The 26,549-nt window shown below is 37.7% G+C and overlaps 1 protein-coding gene across 3 annotated transcripts; it reads right to left on the reverse strand.

Moving 5' to 3' along the window:
- Positions 1-871: 871 nt before the first annotated feature.
- LOC121379262 lies at positions 872-18,357 on the reverse strand. Of its 3 annotated transcripts, none has more exons than XR_005958818.1 (4): positions 18,213-18,357; positions 11,307-11,437; positions 5,400-5,567; positions 872-3,633 (listed from the first exon to the last, which is right to left on the reverse strand). XR_005958818.1 is itself a non-coding variant. In XM_041507791.1 (4 exons), the coding sequence occupies exons 1-3, from the start codon at positions 14,898-14,900 to the stop codon at positions 5,544-5,546; spliced, it is 471 nt and encodes a 156-aa protein (XP_041363725.1). In that variant the 5' UTR covers positions 14,901-15,084; the 3' UTR covers positions 872-3,633; positions 5,400-5,543. The 3 variants fall into 3 exon arrangements, 2 of the variants coding, with proteins under 2 accessions (XP_041363725.1, XP_041363724.1); XM_041507791.1 differs by lacking the exon at positions 18,213-18,357 and adding an exon at positions 14,585-15,084; XM_041507790.1 differs by lacking the exons at positions 872-3,633; positions 5,400-5,567; positions 18,213-18,357 and adding an exon at positions 14,585-15,084 and having other exon boundaries at positions 9,476-11,437.
- Positions 18,358-26,549: the final 8,192 nt, after the last annotated feature.

Below are 26,549 nucleotides of genomic sequence, written 5' to 3' on the forward strand. Positions count from 1 at the left end.
TCATTACAATGCATATGTAGCCAATTTGAACTGGATTCAGAAAGAGTTGACCGATTACTATTATATAACAAAGACTATTGCTTTTTGTTCCTGTAATTCTGATAGATTCACCAAATTTTGGTCAATTTGCCACAACTTATTTAAAATGTTGGTTTTAGAATGGTTGTTTTGTGTTTTTGTGGGTCTTTTTGTGTGTGGATATCATGTTAATAAAAATGGAAAAAAATAAAATAATAATATTTTTAGAATTCTATTTTATCTACGTTTTCTTCTTTTTTTATTTTTCTTCTTCATCTTCTCCTGTTTCTTCTTTAACTTTAAAAGAAAAAATACCATTTTGAAGATGATTAATGTTTTATGTGCACGGTATGACTGTGTAAATGACAATAACTCTACAAACCAGTGACCTAGGACAGTCGATTCACACGATAAGAAAGAAGGTGTCTCGGGAGTTGGTTTTCACAACAATACTCATCACAAATAGAATTCGAATGAGCGGTCATCTAGAAAATAAATCCTATAATAACCGTTTGTCCACGTATTAGATCTTCGGGTGAAGACGGACACTACTTCTGTCAACATGTCCAAGTAGGTTACAATCATGACAGTTTTAATACCACCGCGTCCCCTTTCATGTGAAACGCCCCATGTTTTATCACCTTCATTAGAATGAAAAAAAGAGCTCGCCAGGGGAATGAATCTGACCACCAACTGTACAATTTCAACAAGGAATGAAAGAGTGGAAATTAAATTATTTTTGACAAATGGCTCATGGTGACAGTACGACTGTAACTGAACGAATAAAACGACACTGCTGTCTTCGCTACCTGTTCTGTTTTGATAGCAATAAATAACAGACGAAGTCCTAATGCAATCTTAAGCAAGTTTTATTGTGTAATAAGGATGGCATATAGATGAAATGATTAAATCGGTGGCTACGATCAACGAACAAGTAGTGGTATTAGGGTTCCAAGGACCATGGAAAGAAAAAAATCAATGTTCCGACAAATTTTCATAAGAAAATGTTTTAAAAAGTTCGTTAGGTGGTTATTAAAACTTATAATAACTTCATCACATCAAACTATGCGAGTCCGAGGGCTGACCAATTTGCCTTCTCCAAAGTTTCTCACTAACAAGATTTTCTAAAACCATATATTGCAAAAGGATATACTATATACACTGATGAAGATAAATATACAGAAGTCAGATTATAAACTTCACAATCTAAAATTTGAATAAAGTCAGTGAGTGTTGAAAGCAGGTATTTTTTTCAGGAATAAATATTGTAATGGAAATGTCTACACTCCATTTGAAGCTCATCACAGCCCACGTGACCCGATCCATAGCATGTGCACACCACCACTGAGGCAAACGTAGTTTTGCACGTGCCACTGGTGACGTGACTATAATAGCCACGTGTTTTCATCGTCACTTGCTCACATTAGTCTGACACAACGAAAAAACACATTAAAACGATATTTGTTTACGACCTGTTTCAATGCCACGCCTCACAAATGTGCAGCGTGAACGTGCCGTTGCCGGTGCATGTTGCACGCGGGAACGTCAGTAGCTGACGTTGCAAGAGCATTGGGTTGCAGTCGACGGACAATTTATGATCTGCGGACACGAGTACAACAAACGGGCACCACAGCTGATCGCCCCAGACCGGGTAGACCACGTGTGACGTCATAGGCAGATGACCGTCATATTGTGTTACGTGAACTCCGCAACCATTTCATGACAGCTACAGTAACCAGTAATGAACTTATCAGACGTCGGGTGTCCCCACAAACGATCCAAAATCGGCTGCGAAATGCTCACCTCCACGCACGGCGCGCATATATTGGACCCATTTCGACCCAATTTCATCGACGTCAACGTCAACTGTGAACACAATGCCACTTGCGATGGACTGAGAGGGAATGGAATAGAGTCGTGTTTAGCGATGAATCAAGATTCACACAGCGATTTACCGATGGCAGGCATAGGGTTTGGAGACGACGTGGTGAACGTCATGCTCAGTGTTGTTGACAGATTCGGAGGCGGACGTGTACTGGTTTGGGGTGCTTTCTGTTGAAATGGACGTTCTCGACTTCTTGTCATCCGTGGCAACCTCAACGCTGCTGCATACCGCCACCAGGTGCTGGCCCAGGAACGTGTGTCCTTCATGGCAGCTCATGGTCCAGGTCTGATCTTTCAGCATGACAACGCCAGACCCCACATGGCCACCTTGACAAGGGATTACCTGAGGAACGCGGGGATCAATGTCATGGATTGGCCTTCAATGTCGCCCGACCTGAATCCCATCGAGCACGTTTTGGATGTGCTGGGAAGAAGCCTGCGCACTCTCAGGAACCCTCCACAGACTTTGCAGGAACTTGGTGCCTCATTAGTGGAACAATAGCGCCGTATCCCTAATGCAGTCTTTACATGCATCAGGCAGTCGATGAAGAGGCGTTGCCTTGCCGTTGTGGGTACAAATGGATGGCATACGCGCTACTAAACCTGTGATTTCATCAGACGACCCTGCTTGTGAATTACCATTTTGACTGTTTGTGGTTTTGACGAATGTTGTGGGCGCATCGAACACATTTTTGACTCAACATTTATTCTTATTCTTTTTGTGGACGTCATACAATACAAAAAATACCTTATTTAACACGTTCTTCTGTCGTATTTGCTAATTAGCCAAGATGAAACGGTTGTGAAGTTTTTAATATGACTCAGTATATTATAACAAATGTTGACTACTACCCTCATCAATAGCATCAGGAAGTTAAGTGTGTTACTCACATTTAATCCCACAGTACTGACGTTCAGTTCCACATTACATCTCTGTATTTTATACAAGCGTAATTACTTTGGTGGTGATAGCATGGGTTCCCATTTTCCTTGCCACCAGTGTATATTAGTGTATATAAATCGACTTTTAGTAATAAGGGGAAAAAAACATTTTCTCTTCTTTTTTTCTCCTTTGGTCGTAAACTGCAATAATGTTGAAAATTAAAAACCAAAATCCGATTCATTAACACAAATCAATTGAGCGATCTATACTATTGGTGAGAATTGTTTCCATTTAATACATTTTTTTTCAACATGCACTATATAACATGATTTTTATTTATCATGATAGAAAAGAGCCATTAAAATATTTAACATGTAAGTAAAATGTAAAACTACAGACGCAGTAACGACGGAACAAAATGAAAGCTCAGTGCAAACTAGTTAAACACAATCCTCTTTTCTGACTGCAAAGGAATCAAAAGCCTATTTAAAAGAGGACGCTATCAAATAAAAGAACATTGTAAAAAAGAAAAATGAGAAAAAGAATGGGTTTTTTGTGTTTGTAGACTGGTAGTAGGGTACCAGTTGTTAATAGCTATATAAATGTAAACAGTCAAAAGCCACTCGCTGGTCTGATTCTGATTTCGGTTCGTGTTAATCTAACTGAGAATGGCTGCCATCTGCTGTGGTTGTTAGTCGGTGTGAGTCGTGAGTTGAGGGCCACGCGTGAGCACATTTGATACCACCATGCTCCGCCGAACACCACGGCGCAGTTCACTGTCTTGTGGCTGTCGATGTCGTGGTCCCGCGTGGAGAACTGCATATTGTTAAGACTACTCATCTCTTCGGCTGTGAAAACAAATAGAAAACCTTGCTGCGACACACTAGTAATGACTTCACTCAAATGAGGAATCTATGGACGATCCCTTATATTAATGCACAGTGGAAGCAAATTGACATTTTTTCCAGGGATGGGGCTGGGGGTGAGAAGGGGATGTTTGACTGAGGTTGCCCAATGCTTCTATGAGGTTCTGGGACATGCTCTTCCACCAAATTGCGAAGACTATAGTCCGAACCAAATTGTTAACAACTACGATAAATTGCTCTCCTACATTTATTTTTCGTTAGATTGTACCCACATTTTGTACAAATAGAAATCTTGAAAAAAATAATCACAACGACACAGCTTCCACATGCTAGATAATACTTATGTCACATATATCGAATTCGCTGAGATCGCATAAGGCAAAAAGCAGGTAATTTTGTGCCGGCTGCCATTTTGCCTTTTTATGTAATACTCTCCACGAGGGGTGAATGAATATAACTTAATCTAACAACGTCATTACGTGTTATGATATAAAATCAAACGTGATTATGTCATATTAATTGTTTTAATTGTAAGAGTATTCCATGAAAATGTAAAATGGCAGACGGCAGAAAACTGCATGTATTATGCCCTATGCTGACATCGTTGCAGTCTCATATGATATAGATTGTGTCACTGTAATGTTTGTGTTTTTTCCACAATTTTTGTCTGGACAAAATTTGGGGGAAATGTAACGGTAATTAAAGGTAAGAGAGTAATGTATCATAGTTGTTAACAATTTGGTTTGGACTTTAGATGTCCTGAAATGCAATTTTCTGCATTCTGAGGGGAATATTTTCAACTCGAAAATATATTTGTACATAATGTTGGGGTTTTTTTAATATATTTTTTTATTATTGTCCCATAGCAGTGTCAGGGATGGAAGCCCCAAATCACTGCTGTACATATAATAAATATACAACACATATATCCATACACAAACAAATACGTACACACGTACCCGGATATCCTCCAATACATACACATATGTACATACATAGATTCACACATACATACATATATGTAAAAAGACATCAATGTAAGTGGGTACAAGAGTAGTAAATATACATACATGTAATTAGTTTAATCTCGGATATTATAAAGAGAAGAGAGAGGATAAGAAAGGAGAAAGAGGTAGAAGACGAGACAAGGTTATACGTGAGGTGTATGTTTCTTTTTCTTGTTTTCCGCTATCTCCAAACAAGCCATAGACAAGAACAAACTTAAGCTAACATCATATATTTCATTTAATCGTTATCATTAAATAAATTAGCCCACAGAGCCCATTGTTTATTAAACATTTCGTATTTGCAATTTTTATATAAAATAAATCTTTCTATTTCAAACAGATTTTTAACAACTTTGATTTCTAAATTATTTTTTTGTATCTTAGTTCCATAAACATAACATTATATGTTAATATTTAACCAGTTAAGGAAGTTAGATTTTTCGTTATTAATAATACCAAAGATGACATTATTTTTATTGAAATTAATTATAATACCAGTCTGAGTCAATATCCAGTTTTGTACATTTGGTATATTAAAGGACGTGGTATTTGTTGTTGTATATGTGGGAAAATACATATAAAAGATCCCTTGCTACTAATGGAAAACTGTAGCGGGTTTCCTCTCCATGACTATCTGACAGAATTATCAAAGGTTTGACATTCAGTAGCCGATGAATAACAAATCAATGTGCTATAGTGGTGTTGTTAAACAAAACAAACTTGGACTAATATTGATCTTACTTATGTTTCCCACAGATGGTCCGCTGATATTCAGTCTGTACATGTTCGCTCCATCTGAGATGGAGAAACTCTCATAGAGCCTCGTTCCTGTTGCCCCATCCTCGTCCTGAATGTCAAACTGTATCTCATATCGTTCCTGACTGGTCAGCAAGTGGATGTACCTGTTTCCTGTGTTAGACAAGTCACGTGATGGTTTTATAATGTTAACAAGAAAGAACACCTTTATTAATTTATTATTAATTATCTATACACACCAAATAAAACTTCTAGTTAAACGAATAGACATGTTTAATATTGACTCACGGCAGTACCAATTCCTATATTTTGACAGATTCAATAAAAGTAATTAAATAAAGACAAAAAGCATTATAGTTCGTCGCTGGTCAGACAAAAGTTTTAAAATTGATGCGGCAGTGCGGGTGGGTGGGTGAATTATAACCACAGACCAGCAATATATTTTGTTTGGCCAAAACAAATTAAAAATAATAATAAACAGTTAAATACAATAAACAAAACACAAAAAGTAAAATAAAATAAAAAAACAAATTAAGCTGTAAAAATTAATATAAAATACAATAATAAGTCTATGATATATATATATATATATATATATATATATATATATATATAGAGAGAGAGAGAGAGAGAGAGAGAGAGAGAGAGAGAGAGAGAGAGAGAGAGAGAGAGAGAGAGAGGATTCGTCACGAGTATTTTTTAATATGGGAAATATCAACCGAGGCTTCGTTAATCTGTATTTGTCGAGGCTCTGCCGAGACAAATACAGATTAACAGGCCGAGGGTAATATTTCCCATATTAAAAAATACTCGTGACGAATTCTATTTATCATATCACTGTCAATTTTGTTTATTTTCCACTTAAATGATTAATAAACAAAACCCCAACGTTAGGACGTAACAATCTGTTATGACGTATGAATACATGTACATGTCAATCACTCAGCTGATAATCGGTTTGTCAATACACCTTGAAGGTTATCTATGCTTTCTGAAACTAGGTTAAAAGCGGAAACAAAGATTGTAGCTATTTAAACAATTTAATACTAATTTAACAGTTTTATATATAAACAATGAAATTATAATAAAATAATTGACAATAGCCAAATTTTTCAAAATAACTTTTCGCGGCATTTTGCTGAGTACTACGTCATTGTCAGACATAGGCCTATCTACGTCACTGACCTATTTAAGGGCTTCATCAAGTTCAGTCTGAGTCTGAATCACTGTCGAAAATGATTCTTCGTCGTTTTAGGGGGACAACAGGACTTTTAGGCTGAGCCACATTTATTACGATGTTGCCCCCACTGACATTGCCTCCAAACATGGTGTTCACACCGCCGTAAATATTGATGATCTTTGATTGATTGTTTAGAATTTAGGCCTAAGTGTTGTCGGATTTCCTTCGAAGACGAACACGCGGGAACCAAACTTGAGTATTCACCAGATGTAGATGGCACTGACAGAATGTGCGACAGTTCTTTGCGTTGGTCGTGATTTATATGGCAGTATGCATTAACTGAATGGATATTTTTGTGTCCTGTTATCTGCATGATTTGATGAGCAGGAACGTGATTGTCGTTCAGTTTTTGGACCAGATACATGTATTTGCGTGCAGAGTGGTATGTCTGGCGTTTAGTGGTACAAATATTACCACTCGAACACGTTTTTCAACAGTCCAGCAAGTTTATTTCTACCAATGCATTGCCTGAGGAGCCACTGTTCTCCTGCTTTCGGCATACCGAGTGTATGTGTAGCAATGTAGAATGGGTCGTCAGCTTCACAGAAGTTTCGCGGTCGTTTTGAAGAATAAAACTTGAAAACTTCAACGGGACATCGAAGGGGATTTTGTGTGTTTCACCTCATTTTTGGAATAACGTCTCTGCAATCGCGGGGATTTTCGCCAGGGCGGTTTTTTTCCTGCCTCAGATTGCCCAGTCCGGATTTCTTCAATTCAATTTTTCGGGATTTTAGGACCTCTTTGGACTGAAAATTCAATAGATGATGTTATTGAAAATCCATATCGCCTACGTTTCAGTGTTCTTTCGATACTGCTTTGGAAAGAGGTAAGACTGTTCGGTTCGTAATGTCCCCCGGTTTCTTTTCGTACACTGATGTAAAACTTGCACAGAATTACATCGAGTTCTTTTGGGGGCATTTCATGTATTGGTCTGGACTCATTGATTGATTGTAGATAGTTTTCAAAATGCGCATGTCGTATAGAGGTTTTTTGGCAGTATTCTTATTTTCATTTTCTGTAATGACATTACCAATCATCGTATCATCTACTTCTACAAATCTACGAGTTTTGTTTTTGGGCCTGCCGGATTGTGGCGTCTGCTTCGATGTCCGTGGATCTACCCTATCCCCTGTTTGCACTAACTGTAAACGTTCTGGTGACAATTCAGCTTGATAACTGGACCCGTCAATCATAACTATATAATTACCGGAAGGTAGAGTTGCTTTGATTGTAGTACTTCCTTTTTTATCGATAGTAACGCTATCTCCGACTTCAAAAGACGCCATGTTTGTTTGTCAACAATTTTGACAGGTGAAAATAGTTATACGTTTTCGGTATATAATTCGCATAATAATGTAATTTGCATACTTATGTTCTAAATATTTGCATACTTATGTCTCAAAATATGTGATTTATGTAATGGGCGTGCCCAATGCTATTCCTTAGTGATATGATAAATATATATATTTATTTATTTATCATATAATATCTTACATTTTCAGTGCAATCAGTGATATTTTTCAGATCACATACTTTAAGAATTTGATAACTTTGTAAATTATTGTCCGAACCAAATTGTTAACAACTACGAAAAATTACTCTCCTACCTTTAATTGCCGTTAGATTTCCTCCAAAGTTTGTCCAGACACAAATCTTGAAAAAACCATTACAATGACAGATTTCACATACCAGATGATAACCATGTCACCTATATCGACTTCGCTGAGAGCGCATAGGGAAAAAAGCATGTAATTTTGTATCAGCTGCCATTTTGACTTTTTATGGAATATTCTTCAAGAGGGGTGAAAGGATAGGACTTAATGTAACAACGTCATAACATTGAAATTTTGAGTAAAAGTCAGTATCTATCTGTGATATTTGTATTTTTGCACAGTTCTTTACACTGTTTTTATTTAAATCTTGAATTCTTATATTGATGTTGATCATCACATTGTTTTTGCGTTTAGCATAGTTTGACACCCAACAGCCGTTGTATTTTTCGTTCTGGGGTGTCGTTAAACATGTATTCATGCATTCATTCATTCATTCATTCATTCATTCATTCCATCGTTTCTAATTTTATCCCAAGTTCATCTGCACTCTGAGTGAAAGTGACAATACAGGCTTTAAACGACTACGGTTTTGAACTGAAACACATAATGTATATGACAGGCCACAAACCGAAGATTCTATTAGAAGTTATAGCAGAGAATGCTCAACAAATCAAAAGAGAGACATGAGCGCAGCTCTGTCACATTTGACAAAAACACCAAACCGACAACTTACACGCGCGAAAACACATACGCCTTCGTGCACAATACCGCGACCTGTCCTTTCCGAGAATAATATCACACAATCACAAACTTCCTCTTAAATCCACACACACAGTAACACTCAAACCATTTTATCTCTTTCAAGTCAATCTTCACATTCATTTTCACTAATTCAACTTTTGACAACTGTAATTTTAATATAGGTAGTAAATAAATCTTCTAAATAATTTGACGCTATCCCTCATGTTAATTAGTTCAAAATTCATCGAAAAAATATTTGCGTTATCAGTTGATGTTCTGTTATTTTAAATTTTATAACGTTTTATCCACATTTGATTCAGAAAATTAAAATTTATAAAACCTTATGTAAATCAATATAATGAATCGGAGATTAGACGGGAAAAAAAACGAATGTAACTTTCTAAGGGAATTCCCTTATTTGTGTATTGATACGGTTGTAAATCATTGTGGAATAGAGTTCGATTTTTTTTTTAAAATATAGTTTTGTATAATGGCAATATTAATGCATTTGGAATTATAAGAATTGAACGTTATACAGTGTGTAAAACGGTTTTGGTGTTTATCATCGCATGAACGTCAAAAATATAACGTTCAATTCTTAAATAAAACAGGATAAAGCAACCACTTGAGTGAAAAAACACATGACGGGTTTAGTTGCGGGTTCGAACCCGTTATTTCCAACTCCTCACGCGGAAGATCGAGAAATGAGCACACATTTGGCACACGGTTATTGTTTTACTGTACCGACATGATTGTCATTATATGTAAAGAACACACCATAACCTTTAGGAGAACACGTGGAATCATGACGCCAGTGATATTATTATTATTATTATCGTGTTTCTCGTGTAACCGTATTTTGTATACTCCACTCAACTATATCCTACCCACGATTTCGTTTTCTTGGCCAGTCTTGGGAGTTGCAGTGATGCTACGGGCGCTGCAGAAAGTATGGAACTAGAGAGTGGCGGTCTTCCTAGTGGATCATGGAAGCAATCACGACTTTACTTAAAACGTCCTTGTGCAGAAATACGATTTTGATCACGGAATACGGGTTGTTGTTTTTCATTCAGATTACAAAATAGAAGTAAATCCTTTCAGCATGAATTTAAATTGCTTAGCCATATTCTATATATTTAGCCAAAAACGTGCAGCAATTTGATATAAAAAAAAACACTCGTGACTTACAAAATGAAATTAGACACTGGATTTAATATTCGTCAGTATAAGTAACAGGAGATTTTCAATACAAAATGAAATGTGTGACTGTCACGTCGTTAAATAGTGCTTCGGCGGTCCACACACGAAACTGAAAATTTGGATAAGTATATTATATAATATTTTAATGCTATTTTGCGACCATCTAAACACATGTCAGTGTTAGAGTACTTACCAACCACCCGTCACTGTCGTAATATCTAAAGACACTGCAGTGTTATTATAGTACTTACCAACCACTCGTCACTGTCGTAATATCTAAACACACTGCAGTGTTATTATAGTACTTACCAACCACCCGTCACTGTCGTAATATCTAAACACACTGCAGTATTAGAGTACTTACCAACCACCCGTCACTGTCGTAATATCTAAACACACTGCAGTGTTATTATAGTACTTACCAACCACCCGTCACTGTCGTAATATCTAAACACACTGCAGTGTTATTATAGTACTTACCAACCACCCGTCACTGTCGTAATATCTAAACACACTGCAGTGTTAGAGTACTTACCAACCACCCGTCACTGTCGTAATATCTAAACACACTGCAGTGTTATTATAGTACTTACCAACCACTCGTCACTGTCGTAATATCTAAACACACTGCAGTGTTAGAGTACTTACCAACCACCCGTCACTGTCGTAATATCTAAACACACTGCAGTGTTATTATAGTACTTACCAACCACTCGTCACTGTCGTAATATCTAAACACACTGCAGTGTTAGAGTACTTACCAACCACCCGTCACTGTCGTAATATCTAAACACACTGCAGTGTTATTATAGTACTTACCAACCACTCGTCACTGTCGTAATATCTAAACATACTGCAGTGTTAGAGTACTTACCAACCACCCGTCACTGTCGTAATATCTAAACACACTGCAGTGTTATTATAGTACTTACCAACCACCCGCCACTGTCGTAATATCTAAACACACTGCAGTGTTATTATAGTACTTACCAACCCGTCACTGTCGTAATATCTAAACACACTGCAGTATTAGAGTACTTACCAACCACCCGTCACTGTCGTAATATCTAAACACACTGCAGTGTTATTATAGTACTTACCAACCACCCGCCACTGTCGTAATATCTAAACACACTGTAGTGTTATTATAGTACTTACCAACCACTCGTCACTGTCGTAATACCCAGTGGGAGTAGGAACCTCGCCGGAGATATTCAGGGGGTGGATTCCTTCTGTAGCTGGCCACACCAAACAGTTCTTGATAGGTTGTGGTGGGCTTTTGACGTAAACTGACAAAACAAAACATTCATTGACAGACTGGTGAGTTCTTTACGTCAGAAGACAAAATATGACAACATATCTATTTATAGGCAGCTTCCGGTAGATTCTTCATACCAATTGATAAGAGAGAAAATATCCATCAGTTCAGAAGGTTATTTAAATACATTAAGCAATTCGACGAAACTTCCAAATATAGTTTCAGGTGTGCTATTTATGTAGACTCACAAATATGAGATAAACTATTCAATACTAGGTTGTGGTTTGTTTAGGGCTGGAATAATTCACTCTACATTCAATTTACTGATGGAACGGCAATGACGTATGCATTGTAAATTGAGACTAGTCTAGATTTCGTTTTCACACGTCAAAGTTGAGTAACAGTAAATTAAATCAGTTTCCAAAACATTTGGTTTTCAAAATATTTTGCTTTGTACCATTGCTAATAATGGCGGCAATAGAAGCCACTATCTGATAGCAAATTGTATGATGCATCCTACGACAACTATTCCAAAGGGTTGGGACATGCACATGACGAAATGGATGTGAATTATTCTCATACCAAAGAAAGTGGGGCGACAAGGATCTTTACATTTGGATGATTGTGGCTGATTTTTACAGAAATTTCACCATAACAAAACATTCCATGAAACAAGCATGCATTATTGTTATTGTGACCTTTTGATAACACCAGAGTAACAACAATATAATAGGTATGGTTATATGTTTGTGAATTTTAGAAATAAAATCATCGTTGTTGTCTGATTAAAACATATTTTGTTGCTTTTTAAAAAGAACAAATGGACTGCATACGTTATACAACTTACTAGGCCTCTCCATGCCACGACAGTAATAGATTTATGAAATTCAAATATGAACACAAATAAATACTATTGAAACAGAGAAAGGAAAATAGAATGTTGTTGCAGGTACTTGATTTACAAACGTTCCAATTGAAACCAGCAAATTACAAAATCATTCTTAAGTATTAGTATGGATATTACACAATAGTTAAAAAACGTAAAACATGCCTATAGTCAAAATATTGTATTTTATGGACAATTTTTCTAGTACAGAACAAATAATTCACGGTAATTCAGCAGACCGGAAACATCGTACACGAGTCAGCTACAGCTTGAATGAATGAATGAACGAATGAATGAATGAATGGATGAACGAATGAACGAATGAATGAATGAAAGGATGTGTAACGCCACCCAGGCATGAAAAATACACTGGCTATTGGGAATCAAACTATGGTAAATGCAAAACGAATTTGATGATCAACATCAAGATAAAAATGCAAGTTAAAAGTTAAAATTTGAAGACTATTTATCCAACTGACTGGAAGCAAACTGCTGATTTTACCGAATCCGTGCGTCCCAGGTAGATCGATCAGCGTGAGACAGGGGATCGAGGAACTGTAGATACTTGAACTAACCTGTTGAACTTACCGAATCCCTGCGTCCTAGGTAGATCGTGCAGCTTGAGGTAGGCGGACGAGGAACTATAGATACTTGAATTAAACTGTTGAACTTACAGAATTCCTGCGTCCCAGACAGATCGATCAGCGTGAGACAGGGGATCGAGGAACTATAGATACTTGAATTAAACTGTTGAACTTACAGAATTCCTGCGTCCTAGACAGATCTATCAGCGTGAGACAGGGAATCGAGGAACTGTAGATACTTGAACTAACCTGTTGAACTTACAGAATCCCTGCGTCCTAGGTAGATCGTGCAGCGTGAGGTAGGCGGACGAGGAACTATAGATACTTGAATTAAACTGTTGAACTTACAGAATTCTTGCGTCCCAGACAGATCGATCAGCGTGAGACAGGGGCTCGAGGAACTGTAGATACTTGAACTAAACTGTTGAACTTACCGAATCCCTGCGTCCTAGGTAGATCGTGCAGCGTGAGGTAGGCGGACGAGGAACTATAGATACTTGAACTAAACTGTTGAACTTACAGAATTCCTGCGTCCTAGACAGATCTATCAGCGTGAGACAGGGGATCGAGGAACTGTAGATACTTGAACTAACCTGTTGAACTTACATAATCCCTGCGTCCTAGGTAGATCGTGCAGCGTGAGGTAGGCGGACGAGGAACTATAGATACTTGAATTAAACTGTTGAACTTACAGAATTCTTGCGTCCCAGACAGATCGATCAGCGTGAGACAGGGGCTCGAGGAACTGTAGATACTTGAACTAAACTGTTGAACTTACCGAATCCCTGCGTCCTAGGTAGATCGTGCAGCGTGAGGTAGGCGGACGAGGAACTATAGATACTTGAACTAAACTGTTGAACTTACAGAATTCCTGCGTCCTAGACAGATCTATCAGCGTGAGACAGGGGATCGAGGAACTGTAGATACTTGAACTAACCTGTTGAACTTACATAATCCCTGCGTCCTAGGTAGATCGTGCAGCGTGAGGTAGGCGGACGAGGAACTATAGATACTTGAATTAAACTGTTGAACTTACAGAATTCTTGCGTCCCAGACAGATCGATCAGCGTGAGACAGGGGCTCGAGGAACTGTAGATACTTGAACTAAACTGTTGAACTTGCCGAATCCCTGCGTCCTAGGTAGATCGTGCAGCGTGAGGTAGGCGGACGAGGAACTATAGATACTTGAACTAAACTGTTGAACTTACAGAATTCCTGCGTCCCAGACAGATCGATCAGCGTGAGACAGGGGATCGAGGAACTATAGATACTTGAATCAAACTGTTGAACTAACAGAATTCATGCATCCCAGGTAGATCGATCAGCGTGAGACCTGTAGATAATTGAATCAAACTGTTGAACTTACCGAAACTGTTCGTCCTAGGTAGATAATTCAGCGTGAGACAGGGGAACGAGGAACTACAGATACTTGGATCAAACTGTTGAGCTTATCGAATCCGTAAGTCCCAGGTAGATTATGCACCGTCTGATAGGGGAACAAATAAATGTAGATACTTGAATCAAACTTTTGAACTTACCGAATCCATGTGTATGAAGTAGATGGTGCGGCATAAGACAGGGGAACGAGGAACTGAAGATACTTGAATCAAACTGTTGAACTTACCGAATCCGTGCGTCCCAGACAGAGCGTGCAGCGTGAGACAGGGGAACGAGGAACTAGATACTTGAATCAAACTGTTGAACTTACCGAATCCCTGCGTCCCAGACAGATCGTGCAGCGTCAGACAGGGGAACGAGGAATTGTAGATGGAACACGATCTGTTCTCTTTTTGAAAGAAAACCGCCCCACAATTCCCCGCGTACAGTCTGTAACACCACATCGCGCAGTCGCCTTGTGTGACGCCAACTTTCTTTAAAGACGCGACTTCAGAAGGAACAGCGTTACGGAACTCCAGTTCAAACCTGTGTCCCTCCACACACCCATCAGCTGCAGTCAGTCTTGAAGCAAACAGTTCGAGTATGACGAGATACAGGCGTGTAAATGTTCTCATCGACAAATTCATTCTCCTGTTCTAAGTAAAAAGTTTGATTGATGTTTCTGCTTTGAGATGTGGTGCTTTCGAAAGCTGTTTTCAAAGAATCCAAATGTGATTAGATGTAAGGACGTAAATTAATGTTCTCATCGCTCGTGGTCATTTATATTGAAATAAATTATCTTGGCTAAAGTCAGAAATAACCCGCTTCTGTTCCCACAAATGTTCTGGTTTGTGTGAGAAACTGTTTGTACAACCGCAGAAGTGTTTTCTTGTAGTTAAGATACAAGACCAGTAACGGAATCCCGAGGATATTAGTCATTGTTATCTTTATTCAACATATTGCAATAGAAACTGAAACCCAAGAAGCTGAACACTATATATATATAATTGAAAATTTCCAGCAAAGCGTCATTCGGGCTTTTCAATATTGGGGTGCCTGAAATCTTGTGGGAATTAGACACGATCTACATTACATTTTGCTTGAATTTGTCGTACATATTTGATGAGTTCATAGAATTTCGGTGTCTATTGTTCTCTATATCGACGGCTAGTTCTTATTTTCTGTTTCCATGTCGTGGTTAGTCTCCTGTTAATTGTATTGTGTAACGATCTCGAAGTAAATCCAGAAACCAAACATAAACATCCAACATTTTGAACAGTTATTAATTTCCAACTTAAAGGGACAGACCCTAGTTTCAACCCGTGAAAATTAACACTAAGTTTAGCTAATCTACAAACCTGTAACACATGAACATTAACGCTAAGTTTAGCTAATCTACAAACCTGTAACACATGAACATTAACGCTAAGTTTAGTTAATCTACAAACCTGTAACACATGAACATTAACGCTAAGTTTAGTTAATCTACAAACCTTAACACATGAACATTAACGCTAAGTTTAGCTAATCTACAAACCTGTAACACATGAACATTAACGCTAAGTTTAGTTAATCTACAAACCTGTAACACATGAACATTAACGCTAAGTTTAGCTAATCTACAAACCTGTAACACATGAACATTAACGCTAAGTGTAGTTAATCTACAAACCTGTAACACATGAACATTAACGCTAAGTGTAGTTAATCTACAAACCTGTAACACATGAACATTAACGCTAAGTGTAGTTAATCTACAAACCTGTAACACATGAACATTAACACTAAGTTTAGTTAATCTACAAACCTGTAACACATGAAAATTAACACTAAGTTTAGCTAATCTACAAACCTGAAACACATGAACATTAACACTAAGTTTAGTTAATCTACAAACCTGTAACACATTTCGATAAAGTTACAACTGAGTGAAACATAAGTCTGTGACTAACAGTTTAGGCTAACTGTGGATATTATACAGAAAACAATATTCACTATTTTTTCAATATAAAATATATGAGCAACAGAGCCAGGTTCTCTGTAACTCGTTACAACATGTACAACCAATAATTTACGACTCCTTTTATATAGTGGAAATAATATTTATTTGTGTTCAAAATGTATTAAAGAAACACATCGTTTGATTAAAATGGTCTAATGGTTTGAAGGCACGTGTACTTGTTTCTTTCTTGTCTAGTTTCTTTCAAAATGTATTAAAGAAACACATCGCTTTGATTAAAATGGTCTAATGGTTTGAAGGCACGTGTACTTCTTTCTTTCTTCTTTCTTGTCTAGTTTCTTTCAAAATGTATTAAAGAAACGCATCGCTTTGATTAAAATGGTCTAATGGTTTGAAGGCACGTGTACTTCTTTCTTTCTTGTCTAGTTTCTTTCAAAATGTATTAAACAAACGCATCGCTTTGATTAAAATGGTCTAATGGTTTGAAGGCACGTGTACTTCTTTCTTTCTTGTCTAGTTTCTTTCAAAATGTATTAAACAAACGCATCGCTTTGATTAAAATGGTCTAATGGTTTGAAGGCACGTGTACTTCTTTCTTGTCTAGTTTCTTTCAAAATGTATTAAACAAACGCATCGCTTTGATTAAAATGGTCTAATGGTTTGAAGGCACGTGTACTTAACAAACGCATCGCTTTGATTAAAATGGTCTAATGGTTTGAAGGCACGTGTACTTCTTTCTTTCTTCTTTCTTGTCTAGTTTCTTTCAAAATGTATTAAAGAAACGCATCGCTTTGATTAAAATGGTCTAATGGTTTGAAGGCACGTGTACTTCTTTCTTTCTTCTTTCTTGTCTAGTTTCTTTCAAAATGTATTAAACTTTCTTGTCTAGTTTCTTTCAAAATGTATTAAACAAACACATCGCTTTGATTAAAATGGTCTAATGGTTTGAAGGCACGTGTACTTCTTTCTTTCTTCTTTCTTGTCTAGTTTCTTTCAAAATGTATTAAAGAAACGCATCGCTTTGATTGAAATGGTCTAATGGTTTGAAGGCACGTGTACTTCTTTCTTTCTTCTTTCTTGTCTAGTTTCTTTCAAAATGTATTAAACTTTCTTGTCTAGTTTCTTTCAAAATGTATTAAACAAACGCATCGCTTTGATTAAAATGGTCTAATGGTTTGAAGGCACGTGTACTTCTTTCTTTCTTCTTTCTTGTCTAGTTTCTTTCAAAATCCTGTTGTACATAATACCCTCTTTTCCTCAATTTGATTGTTATTAAAATACATTAAATTTGTATACATTTTTTATATGTATACATTACTATTATATTATAATTAAGTAATTGTCGCCATTATGTTGTATGTATATAGGAGAGGGCCTAGTAAGTTGGCAAACTTGTGCCCAATCCTTTTGTTCTTTATGCAATAAAAAATGTTTTCAGTCAAATTTCCAATAGCACAAAATGTATTCACTAGCCGGGAATGAAGGCTAGTGTATTTGTCGAACCCTGATTAAGTGTGGTAGACGGTCAGTGCAACAGTATATGGTAGATATTTAACAAACACATCTTAAAGAGGAAAGGGGTGTTTATTATACATCTCAGATATGCATTAAAACTAAGGCTTTTTGGTGTTTAATGTGTTAAAATATTGATGACACAGGAGAAAGCTTGCTCTCATAATACTAATTCTTCTAAGGCTTAAAACACCAACAAGAGATAGTGGCAGTCATCCTAAAGACAAGCACCTGGTAGTGGATCATGGAAGCAGTCACGATTCTCACTGACATCCTTTTCACTCTGTCTATCATCTGTCTACGAGTTGGTATCGGAATATGGATGTCGTTCAGATTTATATGCACATCACAGACAGGACAGCATATACCACGACTTATGATATACTAGTTATGAGGCAATTGAGGTCGGTCGACACCTGAACACGTTTTAAACTGCGGTCGAGTCCATATCTAACACAGTTTGTTGTATACAAGATTTATTTCTTACCTGTAGGCTATGTCTTGTAATTTCTGCATCACAAATGTTGTGTGCAAATGTATTAGTAATACAAATACGTGTCGTTACTGACCAGCGTGCAGACCAGTCCCGTGTAATCAGATGGTTCCTAGGCAAGTGTAACAGCTAATTCAAAGTTAACGGTAAAGTTTGTTTTGTTTAACAATTGAAAGGATTGAATGGCTTTTGTTGCGGCTCCGCGATCTATGAGTGTGTCGTTAAATAAAACATTTCTTTCTTTCTTTCTATAGTTCGTTCTGCCTAAATAATTAATCCAAAGTTGTAATAACCAAATGCGCTAGCGCAGCAATTGTTAGTCCTGTTTGATGGTTTACTTGATGGATCACTAGTTCGAAGGAAAAATAGCTAATAACACAGATGACAACGATAATTTAATTCGAGCTAAGGCTTATAGTCGACCCTGGACGTGTTCGACTCATCAGAAGTTAACATACATACATACATACATACATACATATATACTAGTATTTATATATACTCTTCAAAAAAAGTATGGGAACTAATAAGAATTTATAATTGCCAAAATTGTAAGGTATATTAGCTGTGGGGATTGGTTATATGATAATAGTGAATTAACTGAGCAAATATTACAACCGGTAGTTCAGTATTACAGTAGGTTTTATAACCACCAAAGATCTTGAAGGACGATTGGGTCAGAAATAAACTTTGACAGTTGACGGGTTTTTTTTTATCAGTAGTGGGTGATACCGCCACGATGTGTCAGACATTCATTCAGTCGACGAGGTATGCTGCGTATGAATCTCCCAATGGCCAGTTGAGGGAATCTGTTCCACTCCTCTTGCAGCGCCTGACCAAGTTCCGCTAACGTTGACGCACACGTCTCCTTATCATGTCCCAGACGTTTTTAATTGGGGAAAGGTCTGTGCTCATTGCTGGTCATCGCATTCGATAGATGTTGTTCTGCTGGAGGTTAGCATTGACGATTCGTGAACAGTGAGCACGGGCATTGTCGTCCTGAAAAACAAAACGTCCACCCACACGCCTAGCAAATGGGACGACAAAGGGTGTCAGCATGTTGTCCCGTTAGTGCTGCCCGGTGACTCTTCCTTGCACAATATGGATGGAGGTTCTGTCAGTCATAGTGATACCACACCATAACCGATACACCGCCAAATTTGTCAAGAAATCGCACTGTTACATTGGCGTACCGTTCATTTCGTCGTCGCCAGACCCGACCACGTCTGTCAAGGAAGTCCAAAGTGAATAGGGACTCATCTGAAAACATGACACGTGACCAGCGACGAATACCCCAGTTCTGACGCTCCCTACACCATTCACGTCTGTGGGCAATATGACGATTTGTCAAGGTAGGCACAACCCGGGGCCGTCGAGCATGAAGATGGGCTGCATGAAGACGATTTCTAATCGTCTGACCCGTAACTCGGACACAAGTAGCCTGATAAAGGTTTGCAACAATTTGATTTGCCGTTTGAGGTCGATTTCTTATAGCCTGGTTACCGATGAATCGATCCTGTACTCCTGTCGTTGCCCTGGGACGACTTGAATGGGGTCGATCGTCAACATTTTGGGTTTCTTGGTACCTGTTCCATAGTCTGCTAATCGCCGATTCGAAACATTGAAGGTGTTGGCCACTTCACGCTGACTTCTGCCCGTTTGCAGCATGCCAATATCCCGTAGACGCATACGCCGCATCGCAAATTCAAATAATAGAAATGACTAAAAACAAAACAATAACAACTGATTAGCAATAAAAAAAATATAAATGAATATGTACCATACTACCTTAAAGACCATGCATGACTACGAATAACTTACAAAAACGATTGCATGAGCATTCTATGAAACACAACACCAAAACACAACATATTGCATGCATAGCATGAAAAACGTAAATTGAATGTGCAAATCATGCTGATTGGGGTTATAAAAGACGGTCTCTAAAAAGCTACTTTCATTTATGAAGTGGTCTTTGAGGGAACGTTAAACAAGTGATGGCAAGGATGACAGCTGAGGAACGTGAACGTGCCTTAGGCATGCTTCAAGTCGGCATTTCCAGTAGAGTCATCGCACAGCGGTTTGGGTGCCACCATTCAATAATCACTAGATTCCACAGGAGATACAGCAGACAGGAACCACTAGGGACTGTTCACGTCCAGGCCAATGACGTGTTACGACACCACAACATGATAGCCATATTGTTCGCCTCCATATTCGTGATTGAACGCTGCCAGCTGCCAGGACTGCACCAACTGTTCAAGGTCGACGAGGGATTATCAGCGCAGACACTGTGCGTCGCCGTCTTCGCTCTGCTGGGCTGCGTGCTCAACGACCATGTTGGACCTATCCTGACTGATCGACATCGAAATGAGCGCCGACGTTTCGCAGGAAGGTATCGTCATTGGAGATTACAACGTTGGCATGGTGTGCTATTCTCTGACGAACCCCGTTTCCATTTAAGGAATGCTGATGGTCGGTTGCGGGTGTGGCGTAGGCGTGGAGAACGTTAACACAATGACTGCTTTGTCCAGACGTATCGATGGGGTGGAGGGAGTGTCATTGTGTGGTGCGGGATCAATTACCGAACTGCACTCCATGTTTGCCGTGGCAGAATGCATGTCATTTACTACCGGGATAACGTCTTATAAAATCACGTCATCTATTGCTGTTCGCAACAAAAACATTTATTGCTCAGGTATTCTTTTCGAAATCCAAACATTTCTTGGTGGTGCGTTTTCAATGCTGTTCAGTATATACATGTATATATTAGCATAATGTTATAACCAGTGGTCATAATAATATGATATCACTCTGCGTTCAATTGCAGCGAGCAACGCTAACGTTCGCGATCTATAGGGATGGTTCCGATATGCTTATCTAGTAAAATCAGTAAAGCGAAGTACGCCCCCCCCCCCCCCCCCCCCCCCCACACACACCGGTCTATATTGTTGCAGCCCAAGTGTCAGAAAGGTGTAAATAATGTTAGCGATGTATTAAAGGGACATTCCTGAGTTTGATGCATTGTAATATGTTTCCAAGTAATAAAATATTTCTACGATTAAACTTACACATTAAATATATTTTCTTGTTTAGAATATCAGTGTCTGTATATTCAATGTGTTTCTGGTCGTCTTAATATTTGTAAGAAGCCTAAACTGGATTTTCTCTTCAAATAATTTCGCATGTACGAAAAAATTATTTTTTAGGAAATAAAATGAAATTTAACCTAGTACAAAATATTAGAACGATCAGAAATATGTTTAATATACAGCCACTAATATTTTATGCAGGAAAATATATTTGATTTTTAATTACAATCGTTAAAAAGTCTTTGTTAGTCGATAATATCTTAAGAATTGCATCAAACTCAGGAATGTCCCTTTAAACAGTTCCTCCACTCAGACAGTGATAGTACATCTTTGTCTGACTGTAGCCACAAGGTTCAGGCACGTCCATCCCAAACCCGGTCTCTGGCATGGTCAGTGCCTTGGCTTGGAACAACGACAGACCAACGGTTGGGTGTCTTTTAAAATTCTACCGGCCTCGGCGGAGTCGTGGTAAAGCCATCGGACATAAGACTGGTAGGTACAGGGTTCACAGCCCGATACCGACTCCCACCCAGTGGACAGGTGTAAGACCACTACACCCTCTTCTCTCTCAGTAACCACTAACTCACTGTCCTGGACAGACAGCCCAGATAGCTGAGGTGTGTGCCCAGGATAGCGTGCTTGAGCCGTAACGTTATGTACCAGTCTATGTAGTAATGTATGTAACAGGGTGGTTAACACATGAAACATTTAGCTGCCTGGGATATGGCAAGGTGGTAGCTAGCGGGAGGGTGGAGGCATGGGGCGGTTGCCCCTTAAGAAATAAATATACGGGCTGTTGACCCCTCAAAAATACATAAGGAAAAGTTCCGTTTTGGTATAGATGTACCTTTTAGTCCAGGTGGATAAGACTACTATGGTGATTATTTTCAGATAACCAACAGGGATGGTGTAGTGATTAAGCTGTCGGATTTAAGGCTTGCAGGTACCGTGTTCGCATCCCGGTATCGGATCCCACCCATAACGAGTTTTAACAGCTCATTAACATTAACAGTACGTGGCATGGAATCGCAAAACACAGCAACTACATCAATAATGTACGTCTGCTCCAGCGACGTTTGTTTTGTTTAACGACACCAGTAGAGCACATTGATTAATTAACTATCGGCTACTGGAGCGACATACAGATGATACTTCTAAACTGCACGTGTACACCCTTCTTGTGTAGGGCAGTACGTACCAAGCGGTGCAATACGAAGATGTGCCCTTTTATTTTTAGAAGTGCCTTGTTGAAGACAAGTACGTTCTATATTGTACTTACCTATCGGAAATAAAATCGTGTCGGCGTCAGGTATTATATAGCAAAATCCGACATATGTTAGATCAATTTAAAGACATTCGTTTTTCTGAAATGCGTACTGCCGAAACAAACTTCTTTATGATATGAAAAGTAACTGTGCAAGCTGTGGGATTTTTAAATATTTAATACAACGAATATTCCTACTCTATCCGTTAAAACTCTTTTATTTAGCGGTCACTCACGTAGCGTTCTCGGTTTAGTGTGCCTGGATTCGTTTTTCACAGCTGAATTTGTTACTTTAGGCTAACAACGGTCCTGCCGTATGTTGTCTTTGTACAAAATTACTGGAGGTAAAATCCAGTTTGGCCAACTGCAACATTAGTACATCAAGAAACACATTTTATGTACAAACATTGTTATTCTAAATAACCGAAAACAAGTTGCAATATATAATTTTATCTGTTATAAAAGTTCTGTTATTGGGAAAATATCAACGACATCAAAGCCAAAACAGTTTCTTTAATGCAACTGGCGTTGGAGAGAAGATGGTGGAAGGAAAGGATCGGGGTCTCTCTAGATTTATATTTTCTTCAGTTTTTAGTCTTCAGTCTTCAGTGCCTTTCGGCCAAAACACTATTATAATTATGTACAATATGTCGTACACGTGTTGAGATCCAGCGCGCGAACACAAGCCACTATTGTGACTCAAACAGTGATCATTTCGTTATGTGTATTTTCCTTCGCGCACCACTTCCGATCACTCTCACTAAACGTGAAGCACAGCAAACACGTTTTTCTACTCAGCTGCGTCCTAATGTCTTCCTTCCCTTGTGTAAAAGTTTCCTATTGTTTCGGTTGTTTGTTCTCTCCATATGCTGCGCATTAGCACACAACTTGTATATATAATCATACACTACTCCACTGTGCTTTCGTAAACAAAATTAATTTGAGAGTGATAAAATTTCAGCGTGACAAACGGGGGTACATTTCAGGAAAATGGCAACAAAACAAGATTTCTGGACAAAAAACATAGCGGAATATTGGTTTTCATCGTTAGAATTCTTCCCTGTCACTGGTAGCAGCGGGTTTCCTCTCAAGTTCTCTATATTAGGTGTCGCACAAGTATCTTATTAAACAATATAATGTATTATTAGTCAATGTATAAACCATATATGAACTGATCAATATCATGTTTCTTTGCTTACTATTAAATAATTAATATTATTTGTCGTCAACAACATTATAATGTACTGTGCCATACCCAGTATTACATTTTGTTCTACCATAAAATGCGAATATCTATTTTTATTTTAGAATTAAATATTGAATTTGTGAGTACTGTTTTAAAATTTATAGATTATTTGCTGCTGAACGATCGACTGAAGTTTGATCACTACCAAAAGATCGACTGCAGTTTGTTAACTACCAAAAGATCGACTGAAGTTTGTTAACTACCAATTGATCGCCTGCAGTTTGGATACTATTAGAAAATCGAATGAAGAATATTGAGTTTATTTACTAGTACATACTCAGTGGAGTTTAGTTAGTACTAAACACTGAGTTGAGTTTAGTTAGTACTAAAACACCGAGTGGAGTTTAGTTAGTACTAAAACACCGAGTGGAGTTTAGTTAGTACTAAAACACTTAGTGGAGTTTAGTTAGTACTAAACACTGAGTGGAGTTTAGTTAGTACTAAAACACTGAGTGTAGTTTAGTTAGTAGTAAAACACTGAGTGGAGTTTATTTAGTACTAAATCACTCAGTGGAGTTTAGTTAGTACTAAAACACTGAGTGTAGTTTAGTTAGTACTAAAACACTGAGTGAAGTTTAGTTAGTACAAAAACACTGAGTGGAGTTTAGTTAGTACTAAAACACTGAGTGGAGTTTATTTAGTACTAAATCACTCAGTGGAGTTCATTTAGTACTAAATCACTCAGTGGAGTTTAGTTAGTACTAAAACACTGAGTGGAGTTTAATTAGTACTAAATCACTCAGTGGAGTTTAGTTAGTGCTAAATCACTCAGTGGAGTTTAGTTAGTACTAAAACACTGAGTGGAGTTTAGTTAGTACTAAATCACTCAGTGGAGTTTAGTTAGTGCTAAAACACTGAGTGGAGTTTAGTTAGTACTAAATCACTCAGTGGAGTTTAGTTAGTACTAAACACTTAGTGGAGTTTAGTTAGTGCTAAAACACTGAGTGGAGTTTAGTTAGTACTAAATCACTCAGTGGAGTTTAGTTAGTACTAAACACTTAGTGGAGTTTAGTTAGTTCTAAAACACTGAGTGGAGTTTAGTTAGTACTAAATCACTCAGTGGAGTTTAGTTAGTACTAAACACTTAGTGGAGTTTAGTTAGTGCTAAAACACTGAGTGGAGTTTAATTAGTACTAAACACTGAGTGGAGTTTAGTTAGTACTAAACACTTAGTGGAGTTTAGTTAGTAATAAAACACTCAGTGGAGTTTAGTTCGTACTAAAACACCGAGTGGAATTTAGTTAGTACTAAACACTGAGTGGAGTTTAGTTAGTACTAAACACTTAGTGGAGTTTAGTTAGTACTAAACACTGAGTGGAATTTAGTTAGTACTAAACACTGAGTGGAGTTTAGTTAGTACTAAATCACTCAGTGGAGTTTAGTTAGTGCTAAAACACTGAGTGGAGTTTAGTTAGTACTAAATCACTCAGTGGAGTTTAGTTAGTACTAAACACTTAGTGGAGTTTAGTTAGTGCTAAAACACTGAGTGGAGTTTAGTTAGTACTAAATCACTCAGTGGAGTTTAGTTAGTACTAAACACTTAGTGGAGTTTAGTTAGTGCTAAAACACTGAGTGGAGTTTAGTTAGTACTAAACACTGAGTGGAGTTTAGTTAGTACTAAACACTTAGTGGAGTTTAGTTAGTAATAAAACACTCAGTGGAGTTTAGTTCGTACTAAAACACTGAGTGGAATTTAGTTAGTACTAAACACTGAGTGGAGTTTAGTTAGTACTAAACACTTAGTGGAGTTTAGTTAGTACTAAACACTGAGTGGAATTTAGTTAGTACTAAACACTGAGTGGAGTTTAGTTAGTACTAAACACTTAGTGGAGTTTAGTTAGTACTAAACACTGAGTGGAGTTTAGTTAGTACTAAACACTGAGTGGAGTTTAGTTAGTACTAAATACTTAGTGGAGTTTAGTTAGTAATAAAACACTCAGTGGAGTTTAGTTAGTACTAAAACACTGAGTGGAATTTAGTTAGTACTAAACACTGAGTGGAGTTTAGTTAGTACTAAACACTTAGTGGAGTTTAGTTAGTAATAAAACACTCAGTGGAGTTTAGTTAGTACTAAAACACTGAGTGGAGTTTAGTTAGTACTAAACACTGAGTGGAGTTTAGTTAGTACTAAAACATGGTCTTCATTACCAGCTGAATTAGTCTTGGTTTATGTGGAATGTTGTTTCGATTATTAAGCAATAAAACATCCTCTTCAAAACGTGCTTTATGAGTCTTCGTGGCAGGTTTACGTCGCTTCAGCTATAAAGACTGTTAAATCACAGTCCACAACTATCAAACCTACCCACGTGGCTTTTAACACGCAGCTTACAGCAGTTAACCTCTTACGTGGCGCGTCCTTAAATTACAAACCAGTTTCAGTCAGTGTCATAAATGTCGTTGTCATCTTTAATTGCTATGGGAACACACTGTTTTTTACTCGACTAAAACCTATTTGGTTTTACAGATGGCGATTTGACGAGAAACAATGTTAAACTGTAAAATCATGGTACTTTCTGAAGAGGAGGGACCTGTAAAATGAAAAGAATGAATTCAACTTTATTAATATCAGTAATTATCATACACAAATACTCTGATGCTTCTTTTGACGAGAGGATGACTTTTCCGATAATTTATATGATTATTTCTGAATTGGTTCTCGTTGTTTCATCTTCGCTCCCCTAGATACGAATAGTACCTTGGCTTGCGAAAATGTCATTAATTCAAAGTTT

Source organism: Gigantopelta aegis, chromosome 8 (genome assembly GCF_016097555.1).
Source record: "Gigantopelta aegis isolate Gae_Host chromosome 8, Gae_host_genome, whole genome shotgun sequence".
Classification (NCBI taxonomy): Eukaryota; Metazoa; Mollusca; class Gastropoda; order Neomphalida; family Peltospiridae; genus Gigantopelta; species Gigantopelta aegis.

Excerpts from the sequence above, each read along its gene's own strand:
- LOC121379262 (XM_041507790.1), bottom strand. The coding sequence starts at position 14,900 with ATGAATTTGTCGATGAGAACATTTACACGCCTGTATCTCGTCATACTC. Across the intron at positions 11,438-14,584 it reads GTCTGGGACGCAGGGATTCG|TTTACGTCAAAAGCCCACCA; the intron begins GTAAGTTCAACA and ends TTGTTTTGTCAG.